This window comes from Eubalaena glacialis, chromosome 10, assembly GCF_028564815.1.
Source record: "Eubalaena glacialis isolate mEubGla1 chromosome 10, mEubGla1.1.hap2.+ XY, whole genome shotgun sequence".
Taxonomy (NCBI): domain Eukaryota; kingdom Metazoa; phylum Chordata; class Mammalia; order Artiodactyla; family Balaenidae; genus Eubalaena; species Eubalaena glacialis.
This window is the reverse complement of record NC_083725.1, coordinates 37321527-37338668: the sequence shown is the minus strand read 5'-3', so window position 1 is coordinate 37338668 and position 17142 is coordinate 37321527. Positions and strand designations below refer to the sequence as shown.

General features: G+C 37.2%; 1 protein-coding gene and 1 pseudogene across 2 annotated transcripts in view; one reads left to right on the top strand and one right to left on the bottom strand.

Annotated features, from left to right (window-relative positions):
- The window catches only part of GUCY1A2 (guanylate cyclase 1 soluble subunit alpha 2), a 401095-nt gene that overhangs the window by 23974 nt on the left and 359979 nt on the right, over positions 1-17142 (top strand). For both annotated transcript variants that reach the window (XM_061202599.1, XM_061202598.1), the window contains exon 2: positions 9732-9793. In XM_061202599.1, coding sequence (XP_061058582.1) covers positions 9732-9793 — 62 coding nt within the window. The remainder of the gene's footprint in view (positions 1-9731; positions 9794-17142) is intronic.
- Positions 2109-3156, bottom strand: LOC133099129 (large ribosomal subunit protein uL30-like; annotated as a pseudogene).

Genomic DNA, 17142 nt, shown 5'->3' with positions numbered 1-17142 from the left:
GGCTGGTATTTGAAGGTAATTCCCAGTCACCCATTTACAAACTATTGTTTAAGCTCTTGCATTTAGGGTTAACAAAACATTTCCCTGTTTTATGAGTTAATTTTATAACTTAACTGTCAAACAGAAATATCACTTCCCTCATTTCCAGGCTCTTGTTGGGAAACACCTCACTGTAACTTCCAGGTACTGGAAACAATAGGGAATTCTTTGGAAATGCTCAAGTGGAGGCTGCAAAGATATTTTAAAAGGCTGGAAATTATTTCCTGACATGAAGGTCATTGCTAAACCTGACTTGAAATGGCATTAATTAGCTTGGCAGCATATAATTGGCATCTTTGGGCTATGAGGCATGCCTGGCAACAGTCCTAGGCGTTAGACATAGTCAGTTTAGTTCAATTTAATAATTTTTTGACTAGTTCCTCATCAACAGATTTTTGCATAGAATTAACATATAACACATATTTGTATACGACTTCATAGTTTTATTTCATTTGGTGCTTACACCAACCCTGAGAAACAGTTATGCAAGGAATTCCCCTATTTTATAATATAGGTAATAGAGGTTCAGAAAAATAAATGTTGTATCCAAAATTATACAGTCTAGCTAAGACTTAATTATCTTTCAATTGTAAACTTTTCTGCCTTGGTAAATATAGAACATTGTATTTCAGTTTAGAGGAGCAGATTAAAAGCTTGGCTTTTGGAGGCAGTCAGATATAGATCAGACACTTAATAGACTTAGATACTTACTCCCTAAGTGACTTCGGGCAAGTTTTTTTTAACTTCTCTGGGTTCAGTTTTCACATTTATAAAATTGGGGTAAGACTTCTTCCTCTCTTACAGGATTTTTGTGAGGATTAAATGAGTTGGGGCATGTAACGTGTTGGACCAATTGTTTGACACTTAGCACTCAACTTCTATTACAGCGTTGAATCCAGAAAGCTTACTCTTATTTCACTTTGTAGACTGAGTCAGCCCTGTGCCATCTGTGAGGTCCTGTTTGGTTTAAGGGTTTAGGACTGAAGTCATGTGTCTCCAAAGGTCTGCAATAAAGCAATATCAATTTTCCTGAGATGTCTAGAAGCGGTACCATCTTGTCTCATAGTCAGGATTTTTATTCAGACAGCCAAGTTGGCCAAGATGGTGACCAGGAATGCATGTTTCTCCTGAAGTTTCCCTATTAAGAAGTTAATGATCCTACCAGAACTATTTAAATAACAACATTTACAAATTTGGGGAAACAATTTTCAACATTGTTTTCATATCTATTACAGAAAAAAATAAAGGGAAATAAGGGATTTCAGTTAGGTACATGGAATAACTTACTAATGGTCACCAAAGTGAGATAAATTACCAATGGAGGCAGCAGCTTGTGGAAGAAATAGCATAGGAGACCTAAGTTCTTGTCTAGTTGACGTCTCTTTCCAGCATGTAGCTGAGGCAAAACACCTTAACCTCTCTGAATCTCAGCATTTTCATCTGTAAAACGTGGATAATTATATCTGAGACTTACAAGGTTGTTGTGACTATATAATGAGATGAAGGAAAAGAAAGTGATTTGTAAACTGTGAAGTGTTATACAAACTGAAGGTGGTGGTATTGTTTTCTGGTGTTCGTTGAAAACAGAAATTTTTGGATTACTTAAATGTGCTCTTGCCTGAGGTGGAGAAGAACTAATAAATAGCCCTTTGAATCTGTTTCAGTTCAAAGAATATATGTTTTCAGATTAAATCAGTATTGATGGTGTTAGGTCTTGTCAAATTGAAATTCAATGGCTCTTTTGGAAGGGCATTAAAAAATAACAGAGGGGAAGATATTTGGAAAGCAAAGATATTTTGTATAGAAGGACTTAATTATCACATTGAGTATATGTTAAGTATATTCAGTTTAAAATCAATAATTAAATGGTAATGAACACTGTGCTCTGCTAATTAGAACTTACTTTTTTTTTTTTCCCACAGCAGACAACTGAGCATTGCTTTTGTGCGCTTCTTTCTAATTGTATTTCAAGTTCTTTCCAAAATAAGGCCCTTGGATACCCCAGGTTCAATATGCCCCTGGGCCTGGTCCATTGCTGTCTTGTATTCACGTGTGGGTATTCATTTGTTCACCAACATTAAATCCCAGGATAGGTGTGATAAAACAGGACTCCCTCCTCCATGGCACAAGTCCTTTGCTGGTTTCAGAGGTGGACGGCAGTCTTTGCAGAAAACACACAGGAACTTTTTCTTGGAACTGAAGTGGAATGAAAAGTGCCTGCCCTGAACATCACCATCTTTTCCCTGACCCTTCTCCTCCAGTTTCTGAAGATACAGCAGAAAATAATCTTGCTTGAAGATGCTGGGTAACAATTCCATAAAACAAAAACACATGCTTCCAATGCACTGTGCTTTCCGATATGCTGGGTTTAGTTCAGCTGCCGGATGAGCTGATTGATGCGTTCACCTCGAGAGCCAGGTGAGCCCACTTCCTTGAGGAAGCCCACTCTATTCTTGGTAGCGTGACGGGCCACTGAGAGTTGGAAAGGGAGCAAGAACCCTGAGATCACCTGAAAATTCTTCCCCGGGAAGGCAATTTCGTGAATGAGGTCTTCCAAGCAAATGACACCAAACTTCCCCAGGTGCTCCTCAATCACTGTGTTGTCTGTCAAAGGGATGATTTTATTCTTGACCCTGGCTTGTCCACGTTTCAAGATGAGTTCCCGAACTGACTTCCAATTTGGAAATCCCCAGGTCACATAAGGTTCCCCTATACGAAGCGTTTTTATGGTTTGAGGAGTTACTTGCATAAAGACACCACTGAAAATCTTAGTCAGGTGAAGTCTTGCAATGGTCCTCTGCACCAGTAAACTCACCCCATTAATCCTTTCGATGCATAAAACAAACACCAAGGAATGTTTATATGGCACTTCCAAGCCGTGAGGTTTCACTTCTAGTCGTCTGAGTAGCACCCTGTCACATAGTTGCTGCCAGGAATCATGTAGGAACCATCTAGTCGCTTAAACTTGGTCTCTTTTCCTTTCCTCTGCTCCTTCCTTTGCAAAAGTGCCTGCTTTGCCTGGGTGGCTTTCAGGGCTTGATAAGCCTTCCTCTTTTTCAGGAGATTTTCTGGAACCAAAGGGATCTTTTTTCTTGGCTCTTCCTCTGCCATCTTTCCAACTCTAGAACTTACTTCTAATAAGGCCAAGGTTATCAGTTTGAATCCCATTGTGGGTCAATTAGCATAATGTCAGCCTTCACCCTAAGCTTTCATGAGGTCACTCAAATGTGTACCCATGTTCACAAGGAGAATAAAAGTGGAGATTGGACGAAATCATGCAGATTTTCAAGCAGTATGTATAGAACTATATATTATAATGTAACTCCAACTTTTATTTTTTTTCTTTTAGCATACTTATCATTTTTGTTTTTTGTAGTTAATTGTCTGGACTACCAATTTTGTTTAGGAAATTACTGGTGTAGTTCACAGATGATATTCCAAGTTTCCTGAAAGGTGGTTTAATCTCTGGTACATTCTGACCTTCTGTTTACAAATGCTAACTTTGCAATGCTTTACTTCAAATGACCCTGAGAACTATGAACTTCTTATATGGGTTTTTTAGATGGGAAAATGGAGGCATTTTTTTCCCAAGGTTTTTTACTCCCAGGTGAAGAGATTTTTGGCTAATTTTATAAAAAGGTCAGTAGCACAGCTGGGCTTGAAATACAGAGGTCCTGACTCAAAGTTCTATATTTAATTTGCAGTGTTTTTTTCCTTTTTGGCTTATATATAGTAAGTTTAGTCAAAGGCTGGGAAAATTCATATTATGCCTGGATCTTTAGCAAGACTGACAATTACTACAATTACATGTCTTTCAGAAGTACCTATGCTGGTTATTTGACGTGACTTATTATTTTGACTAGTTTTGTTAAAAATACCAATCATATAATTTGATCCATTGGTGTCTACAGGCCTACCCATAAAGATAGGGTATCTAACATTATAATTTTGATCACTTTAAGTGAAGAAATTTGGCATATCATATCCTTATAAGCAAAATGCTCTTATGTTATGAAGAAAGTAGAGATCTTTGGATTGTGATTTAGAGGATGATGAAAAGGTTCCTTGCTCCCTAATTTATCTCTCACTGACCCTCCTATTTACCAAAATTCCACCTTTAGTGGTTCAGACCGTCTTATATAAAGTAGGAAAGCCCGTTTATACCATCATTTACCTTAGTAAGGATTGAGGATCAAGTTTTTTAAGTAGGATTCCTCCTGAGTACCATCTGGGGTCAGGGTACTAAGAAGATTTCAAATTTTGATGAAGGAAGGAAAGAGAATATGCAATGATGATTTTTGGAGACCTATTCTGGGAGTTTAGATGATGGTGGTGGGGATTTGTCCTATCAGAATGCAGTGTAACTAAACTGGACACTCAGAGGGTAGGGAAGAGGGTGAGGGAAAGCTAAGGATGGGAAAGTGAAAGTGTATCTAAGACAAGATATTCATGATTTTTGCTTATGGTCTTGTTTGTATACATATGTTTAAAGAACATTAAGTGTGTTGTCAAGGAGCAAACAATTAATTTGAATCCATGTGATTCTTCATTTTTATGTTGACATTAAAAGTGCTTTCTTATTATGGAAGTTTCCTAGGGGAAAAGGTGCTCTTTTTGTAAAGGAGGGCTTCTAATCTCTCTTTGATTCTTTTTTAGTCAAATGGTGATAATATCAATCTAACTATTTCATTGGATTGGTGCAAAGATCGATTGGGATAATATGCATTAAAAACATGAAATGTAAAGTGCTCAACCAAATACAGGATGTTAAAAATTATGTGCAGTACAGGTTGGAGATTAAGTGCTTGGATTCTGGAACAGACTACCTGAGTTTCAACCCTGGCTTTGTGTCTTTTTACCTGTTTGACATAGGACAACTTAAACTTTCTGTGTCTCAGTTTTCTAATCTGTAAAATAATAACCTACCTCATAATGTCAATGTGAAGATCAAAGGAGTTAATATATGTAATGGGCTTAAAGCAGTGCCTTGCATAGATTAAATGCAACAATCATATTAACTGTTGCATTGTTATGTATGTGTCGGTACAAAATTGAATACTGACATAAGTGCATGGGAGTGAATTACTTGGAAATGCTTCAAGCAATATAGTTCTCTGTTTACCTAACAAATCATATTTAACTATGAGCTATTAGTGGAACTGTGTTGATTTAGCAGTTATGTGTGAACATCTTTCAGAAGCTTGCTTCTTTTGATATTTGAGTAAAGAAACTACTCTCATTAATGCTGACTTATTCAGGTAACTTTTATAGAGCATTGGTCTTGATCATCATGTTTATATCTTACATGAAAGGTTTTCAACCCTGACCAACATTAGAAGCAAATGGGTCCCCCAGTTGTATTGGAAAGTTTGGGGGTGGCACTCAGGCATTGGTATTTTTTAAAAGCTCCCCAGGGGATTTTAATTTGTAGGCAGAGTTGAAAATCACTGGCCTAGAGCAATAGTAATTAAATATATATCCATATCATTTAGTTTCTGACAATGAAATATAGTTTTTTCATACTTAAATAAATAAAATGACATGGCTATTTATGGATGTTTCTTTAAAGGCAGACCTATTGTTTCCATTAATTCTGTAGCTTGTGGTTTTGTGTTATAAAGCAGAAATGAGAAGTTTATTTGTTTTTAAATTATCTGTGGATTTTTTTTTTTTTTTTGGCATGATGAAGGCTGTATATATTTAAAAAATATATAGGATCACAGAATAGTAAAGGTGAGAGGGACCCTCAAAGCATCTAGTAGAAAGATTGCACACTTTGAAGCCAGTCCTGGCTTGCAGTGACTGATTCACTTACGAGCTATATGATCTTGGGCTACTTACTTAATCAATCTGAGCCACGACTTCATCTCTGTAGAATTGAGATGTATGTGTACTTTGTACGATGACAACTGCATTTCATGTGATACACACACACACACACACATGCACACATCTTGACTCCCTGACTCCTGCCTGAGCCCCATACCATCTGGTGCAGATATCTAGAGCAGGGACTGTGTGGGAGCCTCTGCAGGGCTGTCTGAGCTTGAAGGGCCAGTTGCTGAGAACTGCTTCCTCCCACTACTCAGGGATCATTTCTCTGGCTCTTTTTGGATTATTTCATGGCTGGCTGTTTGGATCCCATGACTTTTCATGAGCATAACATTTAGTCTGTGGGGGTCAGTCACTGCTAAGTAGAGTGAAGCTGTTAATGAGACTAGAGATGAAGATGGCTTCTTGTTGCCACATGATGGAAGCTTTGGGTACTTCCTCTTTGAGCCCTAGACAATACATGTGCAGGACACAGATGGCTGCTTTCTCTTTCCAGCTCTCTTCCTGTCCATTGCTTCTTTGTGTTGAGTAGAGACAGTAGGAAGCCACTATCTCTATCTTAGTTTGGGGGAAGGAGAGAAAAAATTACAGACTTCTTTGATTTTCTTTTGTATGATAGGGACAGTGGATTTTGTCTCCTTCCCAACCCTTGTCTTTCAGATCCTGTAGCATATGGCTATAAACATATTAGATCATCCAGCTCTCCTGTTGCACATTCTTTATGTCATAAGAAGAAGGTTCATGCGTTGTTTCCAATTAGTTATAAAGCATAATGCCTGAAGTCTTCATCTTAGCTATGGTGCATCGATGTCCTTCTCACTTATAGGCCTGGATTTAGGTCTATTCTCAATCTTACTTCTGAGAATTCTGCTTTTGTCACCATCTCTCTGGACTGATCTGAAGGTTTCATTGGAAATATTTATAAATTCAGCTACCATTTTCCTATTTTCCCCTCAGCTGGAATAGGCACCATCTTCTCATTATTAGTATTAGTGGTAAGTCTATTGATTTTTTTAGCTGATGAGGATCTTGAAACATTACACTTGTGGGGTGGGTGTTCTAACATAAACTTTGTACTCCTCCACTAGATTTTGAGACTCTTGAGGGTAGGAACCCACTAAACATAGTCATAACTATCATTTATTATGCACCTACTATGTACTAGTGACTTCGATTTAATTATTTCAATTAATTCCCATAAAAATAATGTACACATAAGGAATCATTTCAGATAGCTTAAGTAAACTGCCCAAGGTCGTCTAGTTCGTGAGTAAGAGTTGGATTTTGAACTCAGTTTGATCTTAAATCCTCCTTTCTAAATCATCTTTCCAAACTCCTTCTTAAAGGAAAGGATAGATACAGATAAGAGGAATGGGCTTTTGGCCTGTTGAAGGTTGGATGGAACTGGTATGGAGTTGCATTCTTAAAGAAAAGGAGAGAAGATCTGCAGATCTTCAGAGCCCTTGCTTTTCCCACGAATCTACACTGATTTGCATCACTGGCATGCATGGACATTTAGTAAATGGACCCTACAACCCTCAAGGCAGAAGTCACCCCTTCCGAAGGCTTTGGCCCACGTGCAGGTCTTCACTTTGTGCTTTTTATTCATGTCAGAGGGGCTCAGATTATGTGAAGATGACTCAGAATCAGGCAAACTCTGAAGAAGATTGGAGTGAATCCATGGTGATAGTCCATGGTGAGGAGTCAGGTCTGTACTGAAGTCAGCCTTGGCTTTCTGAAGATCAGGGGATACTCTGCAGTCAGCCTCTATGCTTACAGTTCAGACCACCAGAATGTGCCCACTGGATCTGGCAAGCAGTAGGAAGTATATAAATCTTTATGAAGTTGAAGCTTTGTTGAATGTGCCCAGAGAACATTTTCCATTTAATGTATTTGTAAACTATAAATATAATTCCTGCTAGGGAGTAAAAGTAATTGCTTCAGAAAAGAAAAACGTCAGTTCTTTAAATGGCTTAACTCCTTTCACAAACATTTGCTTTTTTTAATGACTGGGAAATTCCTGGTACAGGAAAATAAAATGTCCTTTGGTACAAATGAGGTCATTCTGGTCTTAACTGACCCTATGCACTCTAGTTCCTGCTTTCTGTTCCATATTTTGTCACCAGAGGTTATTGGAAGGATAATCCCTCTGTGGATTTTCACTGCTTTTAGGGCATGTTGCCAAAGAGAAAGTTATCTTGGCTCAGAAACTGCCAAACCAGTTCAGAAGGCTCAGATCCCAGGGGTACTGAGCCAGTGACTGATAATGACTTGATTTAGGTTGGCCATGGGTTGGGTTTTTAAAGCACACTTTTCACGTGTGCTAGGTTTGCTGTGTCTGCTTCACCCTCTTCAGATTTTTCAACAGACTCATTGCTTCTTGGGTCAGGAATGATTTTCCTTTCCTAGGCATGCTATTCTACTTTGATTCTATTCTTATTAACAGAAACATCTGTACCAGTTTGAGGCCTCATGTTCATCTTTTTAACCTAGTATAAAGGAAAAACAGCTGTTGAAAGAAGTTGCCCTGTATCTCTTTCTTTGAACACTTGGAGGCTGATTTCTCCTAAAATTAATTTCTGAAATGGCTTGGCTAAAGTGAAGAATATATCTGAGCTCTTAGATTTGCTCAGTTAAGATGTTCTCCTAAATGGTAGTGTAGAATAGTTCTCAGTGGATGCCCTTGATTTAATTGAAGCTCAGTTTCCTCAAGCTTTAAAATAGCCATTTCCTACCAAGGAGGATGTTGCAAGTATTAGGTAGGGAGATTTTTACATCTATCCTGGACATTTTTCATAGAGAGGTAAACATAGAAGAGGTTCAAGTGAACCCTGACAACAATCTCTGTAGTCTCCTTTAAATTACATATCTTTAAGACAATCTCTTTGAAGGATTAGGGATGGGAAATAAAGTGATATTTATTAACTGCTTCTTAGGTAGCAGCATTGTGCTAGATGCTTTCTGCAGATTACCTTTTTAGATTTATCTACGTTTGTGTGGTTAATTAGTGGCAGCCCACAAGATTACCAAACTACCATGCTGCTCTCACATCTTGAAGGGTTTGTGTCAGAGTCATTATAACCCCCCAAAATTCATCCATGGCTATAATAGATCAATGTTTTGATAAGCTTTTTTTCCTGCTTGATTAGAAGTTTTTATTATTTAAAAAATTCACACCCTTGCCACTGAGAATTTGGTTCTTATTATAATTTGTTAATAAAATCTGTGTTTTAAGATCTTTGAGTCACTTTCATGCCTCCCTAGGTCTGAGACTCCAAGATGAGGCTCTGTTGCCTAAATAAGTCTAGAATAATTCTTGCTCTGGGATTAAGAAACTCTGTCTTTAGCTGTCATGGAGAGGAGACGATTATAAAATTCAGTCATGAGCTGCTTAGGTATTTTCTGCAGATCCCATTTCTTGCCCCAAACACTGTGGCCCCTCTCGGACACTCTAGAACCGTTGCTTGTAATCTCTTGAGGAAGTCAGGCTTGACCTGGGCATTACTCATCTTCTTTAGTACACCCCTCTCCACTGCCCCCAATGTCTAGGTTTATTGTAGGCAGCCAATAAGTATTTTGTTGAACTTAATAGCTAGTACAAAAGCATTGGGGAAAATATGGCTAGGAAATGCTATCATATTTGAAATTGGGAAATTCTGGGTAATTGCTGAGTGCCTCATATTATTAGTTCCTGTGGGGAAAATACATGGCAGAATTCATGATGGGTTTATATTGTAAAATGAAAACTCTTATGAGATGAATCAGAAGCTACATATCTGCTTATGATACTCAGAATGGAAATGACACTGATTTGCTGATAATGTATTATTATTATTATTATTATTATTATTATTCTGTAGCCCCAGATGATACAGCAAACTCTCAAGAGGACATTGCAGTATTATGAGCACCAATTTACTGGGTAAGTAAAAATGGATTTTGGCTATTATTGGGGACAAATTAAAGATAATTACTACATAGAGAACAGACCTGTGGCTGCCAAGCGGCAGGGGAAAGGGTTGGGGGAGGGATGGAGTGGGAGGTTGGGGTTAGCAGATGTAAGCTATTATATATAGAATGGATAAACAACAAGGTCCTCCTGTATAGCACAGGGAACTATAGTCAATATCCTATGATAAACCATAATGGAAAAGAATATATATAAAAAGAATGTAGATATGTATAACTGAATCACTTTGCTGTACAGCAGAAATTAACACAACATTGTAAATCAACTATACTGCAATTTTAAAGAAAGAGTTACTCAAACATAGCTGTTCAACATGTGCGCAGCCAAGTCAACCTTATTGCATAGTGATTATGATCTCAGTGTGAAGTGGGAGCTCATAGGAGCCCCATGGAGTGATTTCCTTTAGTTTATTTGTGTTGAATCCTTTTAAGTAAAATCCCTTTTGCTAGTGCTTTCCTTTTTCTTCCTTCTTGTGCTCCTACCCTCTCATTCTCATCCACTGAATCTCATATTTTGCCTTAGTAATATCATAAGGTTTATTGGTACCAACCAAGAGGCTTTAAATGGGATTTTAGGACCCTTCAGTAAAGTTTAATCAAATTCACTACAAGCTTAACACAGTTCAGTGAGAAGTATTTGTTTAGTTAGAGTCACATGCTACATATTTCCTTTATTTATTCCCCATTTCCTGAAACGGTTGTGGTATGATGTAAAGTAAGAAGATTTGAGGTCAAAAGACAGGAATTCAAGGCCTCACCAGGACATAGAACTTTAAAATAACTTTCTCTTTTAAAGGGTGATGATGATGGTAACAACTAAATCAAGGATTATATGTCATTATTAAATGAGGTAATTTTAATGAAAGTATTTTGTAAACAGGAAGCTCCAAATAAGTGTAAGGTATATCCTTGATTGGCTACGGCAGAAAGCAGTTGACAAATACAAAAGCCTAAATTCACTATCTGATGCAGTTTAGCTGTTTAAATTAAATGTACAATGTACTACAGCTATTTATCTTTGTAGAAGTTTAAGAACTTCTGAGGAGTCAAGTTTCAAACCCTGGTACCTCTTGAAATGCTATGAGGAATCATCTAACATGTATGGGTAATAGTCATTACCATGGAGATCAAGAACATATTTTTGGCTATTAGGATGTAGTGTGATTTTTTTTTTTTTATAAAACAAAAGGGAAGAAAACTTAGTGGAAAAATAATCTCAGTACCGAGTAGAATGCCATATACTTTAAGTGCTTGATGATTATGATAACTGTCATTTCAAAGGGAATTGCTCTGAAACTTTGTCATATCAATCCTCAAGAGTACAGTACTAGAAAAAACATATTATTTAAACTCATGAGATGGTTTTTAATTTGAAGCTATTTGTAGTTTTAAATGGTTTATTTTAAGGGAGATAAATAATGTCAAGTTAATCTCTTCCCACATACTCTAAAATAAAACTTAATCACTCTCATTGGATTTGCTGCTTTCAAATATGGTGTTTGGATTAAACTAGTCAATGTATTTAGAACAATTCCTGGTATGTGGTAAGCACCACATGCTTGTTTACTCATATTTATTATCATCATTATTTTTAAGATTTTAATGACAATACCAGTAATGAAATGCAAATTATTTCTGGAATTATGAATGCCCTCTCCGTTTTGAAATCAAATAATGACCAACGAAATAGTCTTATTTGTGAACTAAATTATGTCTTCATGGCAAGTCAGAGTGGGAATCTTATAAATATGATCAAAATAGATAACTAAACTGTATTACTATAATCAGCAGAAAATTATTTTTTCCATTAGTAGGATGGAGTTCTCTTTCATCTAAATAACTGCCTCAACTCTCCTCTCAATCTCTGTAGGCATGACCTGTGGTATTTCTTTGTTCATTGCCTAAATGGTCTTTCCCTAGTTCTGTTTATTGCAGACACAGTATTTAAAAAACAGACAAGGTATAGGACTTTCATATAAAGAGGTGTCTTAATATCCTACTGGTTCTAAGACCTAGTAGCATATTTTTGCTTGGGTGTTGGCTACCTTCTGAGGACTTGAAGTACCTTTGCTCACTGTCTTTTTCTGTGCTCATGCTGATGAAGATAAAAAGGGCCATGGTTTCCCTGTCCAGTGTCCTCTTTGCCTTTTAGAGTCCATCTTTCTGCTTTCAATTTCTTTTTTCAATACTGAAAAAGGAGAGCATCTATGATCACTAACACTTGGATTAAAATGTATTCACTCATATGTGTTGTTCCTCTTAAGAAAACACAATTTTATCTCTAACTGTGAAAAAGAATGTGTTTCTTACAGTTAAAGAGATTTCAGGCAATTGTGAGCAAGTGCTGGAAAGTTTATTTTACATGTTTCTGGGGAGGTGAGGGTGGGAAAGAGGTGCTTTTCCTAATCCCTGAAATTGGCCTTTGCCTAAAGCTTGTCTTGAAGTAATTCAGCTTTTAGGTGTCTTGGGTTGGATGATGAATCAGAATGGGTAACAGAGAGTAGGAGCTTGCCTTTTTCTTTTTAATTTCATAATTCAGCCTCCAACCGCTAACCTTCCCATCTTCCCTTTCCTCTGTTTTGATACTCTGCCTTTGGATCTGCATTATTTATCAGAGCTCCAGCATTGTATAGTCTTGCTCCTTAATTAATTTTTATACGAGTAGCCCATAGAAACTCTCTGAGGCTTTTTTTAGTCTCCAAGACCTAGCCTTGAATGAAGTGAGCAGCTGTTCAAAGGATCAGACAGATGGAGGATTGGGAGGGAGTAGCTGATGGAGCCTCTTGTTAGGAAGTAAGATAGCCTCTCTGTACTTCAGCAACTTTATCTTTAAACATTTATTCTGTTCCTTAACTTATCCATTCACTTGTTCATTTATTTATTCATAGAGATCATTCAAGTTGGGAAAATAAGTGCTTAAATAATTTATTCATGCGGTATGATAAATCTTCATCTCTTCATCTCCACTGTCACCATGGTCTCTCAGATAGAGATTCCAATCTAGTTTTCTGTCTTCTACTCCTGTAGTTTCTGATCATGTATGTCTGGGTGGGGCTCAAGAATTGGCATTTCTAAGGAGTTCCCAGATACTGCTGATTCTGCTGGTCCAGGGATCATGCTTTGAAATCCCTGTTTAAAACCATATAATAACTTACTGTGATAGAATAAAATCTGAGCTATTCCTGTGATCTGGCCTCTGCTTACCTCTCTGATTTCATCCTATTCCACTCCCCACTTTTCACTCCACTCCAGCCACTCCAGCCTTCTGTTGGTTTCTCAACTATACCAAAGCTTGCTTAGCCTCAAGTCTTTTGCACATACTATTTCATATACCTGGAATGCTCTGTCCCCAGATGTTTGCATGGATTATTCTTTTATACAGTTAAGTCTTTGTTTAAATGTCATATCCTCAGGAAGGTATGACACCCACCTAAAGTAATCCTCAATCCCCTACCTCAATCTCCAACCGCAGTGATTTTCTACTACATTAGTCTCTATTATCTCTCTTCATAGTACTTATCATTAGCTTGTATTATTTTGTTTATTTTCTTATTTGGTTATTTATCTTATTTACTCTTATATTATTGTGTCTTTGTAAATGCTTGGTACATAGGAGGAACTAACAGTTTTTTGCGGGGAGGGAGGAGTGTGAATAAATGAATACATTGTACCCTAGAGGTATGTACACAGAGGTATGTATATAGTGGATAAAAGAGTAAATTATGCTTCGGAAAGGGGTGTAAAATGAGTAATCTCTAGGGTCCATTATAGTTCTAAAATCTATAGTTCTAGTATCCAAAATCCTTCTTTTTATGGCATAAATTATACTCATTTATTTGCATAGTTTTCCATTTATGCTTAATGTTCTGCTACAGTGTGTCAGATTGACTTTGTGGTAAATTCTGATTGCTGTGTAAACTCTGCATATGCAGTCTTCTTCCCTCAATCTAAAATGAGAAAAGAGGGCCCTGACTGTTCATCTTTATGTTAGCCTTTCTTTAACTCAAGCTTCTAGGGAATGGGCTAGCTTTGGGGGCAGTGTGGGGTGGGAAGAATAGTGAGAAGCAAAAGTGGTAAGTAGGAGACAGGCAGTGTTTACCTTAGGAATCAAAAGGAACTCAGGATTGAGGAAAATCTGGTTTATGGTGACAGTTTTTTCTGATGACATTCTTGTCATTATCTTGTGCCCTTCTTTCTGTGCAGCTTTATTGTGTAGTATAGAGCAAGGGACTGTGAAAATATGCTTTGGAAGTAGACATACGAGATTTACTAGATTTAAAGTCAAGTTGTGCCTTTGAATGATCATGGGCAGATTACTTAACCTCCCTGAGTCTCAATTTTCTCATTTTTAAACATGGGAATAATAGCACAGTAGGGGTGATGTTTAAATGAAATATTAATGATAATAATGTGGTAAGTCATATAATCAGCTTGGTATACATAGGTAATCAGTATGTTTGTTGAATTATAATTACCACTATTGTATCTGACTCTTTTGCACCTTAATTTTTGTTGATTGTCTTTCCCTTTATCCTCTTGCTGTATCCTTTACCTTGTCTTTCCCTTTATCCTCTTGCTGTATCCTTTACCTGTCCTCCTTGAGCTTTTAAAACTCTGCAATCATTTGTTTAGCATCAGGAGTTAAATATGCCCAGTTCATGTTCCAGCTACAGCTTTCTTCTTACAGAGAATTTGGATTTTTTAAAATCTAAATTTCTTCCTCCAGAGTGCCTAATCTAACTGCTCTCACTCATGTTTATACTACACCACTCCTACTGGTCTTTAGCTCACAAAAATGGATTGCTATGGTAGGGAAGATAAAGCAGAGATTTCTTTAAAACTATGATTGGAAAATAACATGATCATCTTTCTGAGATGTAATTTTAATTCATTATATATTTTAAACATCAAAGTATAGAAAAATATGTATTCAGTATCATGCCATTCATTTTATACTTTTTGCCAGAATGAGCATCGTTGTGCTAATATCACAGGTAGGACTGCTGCCAACCTCATATTGGTCTGGGACACCATTTCCTATAGTCATCTAAAGGTATATTATTACTCCATTTATCACTGTGGGCTCTATGTTTGTTTTATACAGCCAACCTCTGTTCTCTTTTTATTTTGACAGTTGAATAAGGATTAAGCTAGAATAATTTCAATAGAACGTTAGAAGTGAAATTAGGAGTGGGTTAACCCTGCTTATTCTGGGAAACAAGCTTCAGTGATATTACTTATGTTGTCATGGTCAGATTTAGTGGCTGTAAATTATTTTATCTAAAAAATGATGTAGCTTTTTTTGGATATATTTAAATATAATATCTATCTTACTGAATAAAAACAAGTTAGATAAAATCTAATATCTATTGATTGCTCTCTGTTTTTGAGGTAATATACTGGGCACTTCATATCTGTTATTTTATTTAATACTAACAATCTGTTTCATAGGATCACTGTATTAAGCTCATTTTTACAGATGAGGAGATTGAGACTGTGAGAAAAAATATTTTGTTTAGGGTCACTCTGATTAAAATGGTGGAGCTTGATTTAAAAATAAACCGTATTTGTCTGTGTTTAATGACTGTGCTCCCCATCCCACCTCTTATTGAGTGATTCCTGCATTCTAGAAATTGTAGTAAGCATTTTGCTTAACTGGTTTATTGGAGTCTAATCTTACAAACATGAAACCCTTTTACTTTTTTCTCCCCAGTCATTTCAAACATGCTAGGATGAGCCCTCTTTGATACTACATTGGGCAGATTGCACTGTTTTCCAAGTACTTTCAGGGAGTATAAAGTCCACTCCAGACCAATTCAAATCTTCAATCTCATACCCAATCTTATTCTCTGTCCCCCTCTGCCTGGGTTAGACCTTGGCCTGAGGAACTTGGAATGCAATGTAGAGGTGATATCATGTATTATTGACTCCTCTGCTTTAGGCCAATCCTTTCTGGTTCCTTTCTCTTCTGATGTGTTATATAAGGCATGAATAAAATGAGAAATAGTAGAAGCCTCGTTTACTTCACTGGTGGTTGTAATAATCCTCTCTTGGCTGTGATGCCCTCAGCAAGGTGCATGTACAGGCTCTGCCTTTACTGCTTCAGATGCCTCAGCTCCTGGCTCTGTGGATTTCACTCCACAGTCTTGCTAGTGTAATCCCTGCCCCTGGCTGCAGCCTCTAGATCGGGAAAGCAATAGGATGGGACACCCCCAGCTCACCTTTCTTTAGTGATATCTCCATATCACTAAATATGAATTTTCCCAATGGAAACCCATAGTTTTTGCCTTGCCAAATGGTAGGACTGTAGGCCAGTTCCAATTTGGCTCTATTTATTTTCCCTGTTAATAACACTCCCTGGAATCTTCTTCCATTCAGTCAGGTATAGAGGGATGATCAGGAATTCCACCACCTCAGCAGATATTCACTGAGGAATGAGATACCTAAACCTCAGTCTCTATCAGAGTAGATCCCTCTTTCACCAACTGGCCCTCTGTAGGGAATATTCCCTTTCTCTCTTTTACTTGTGTTTGTGTGTGTGTGGGTGGGGGGAGAGAACAACAGTACTCTCCTCCTAGGCCAATAACTCATTCTTCTGATTATTTTCTTTCATATTTTTCCTATTCCTTGGCTTATGTATGCTGGTGGTGATGTGACAGTGGCAGTGACTATTTAGTCACTTCTTAAGTTCTGAAGGCGATGTCTGGTCTTCTTGGCTACTCTTTTGAAACATGGGAGCGTTTGACCCCTATTTTCTGCAGCTTTGGTGCCTTAGCTCTAATTCAGAGGAAACTGGAAAAGTTTCAGTCAACACAGGCATTTTATCAACACAGGCATTTTATCTTTAAGTCCTTGTAAGAACTCTAGGAGGTATCTCCATTTCATGAGGGAGGAAAGTTAGACTAACAGAGATTAGGTGACTTGCCCAAAGTCTCACAGATAGAAAAAGGTAAGACCATGATTCAAATTCTGTCAGACACCAAACGCTTTATTTGCTTATTTGTTATCCATGCTAATTTCTTGACTGTAATATAAGTTAAGATGTGTTTACTTTCAACACAGTTAGTGCCAACGCACCAAATTAGCACTGTTAATTATTCTTTTTCTAGGCAAATTCATTATAGAAACAAATTACCAGTAGTTATGAAGCACTCAAATAAAGAAACATTAGCTATACAAACTGATGTATTTTCTGGTTCTCATCATTTATTTTTTTCACACATTGCTTTCTTGTTAATGATTGCTTCCAGTTCCAGGTCCACATTGCTTATTCTGATGTTAGTGATGGGTTATGCCAGAAAT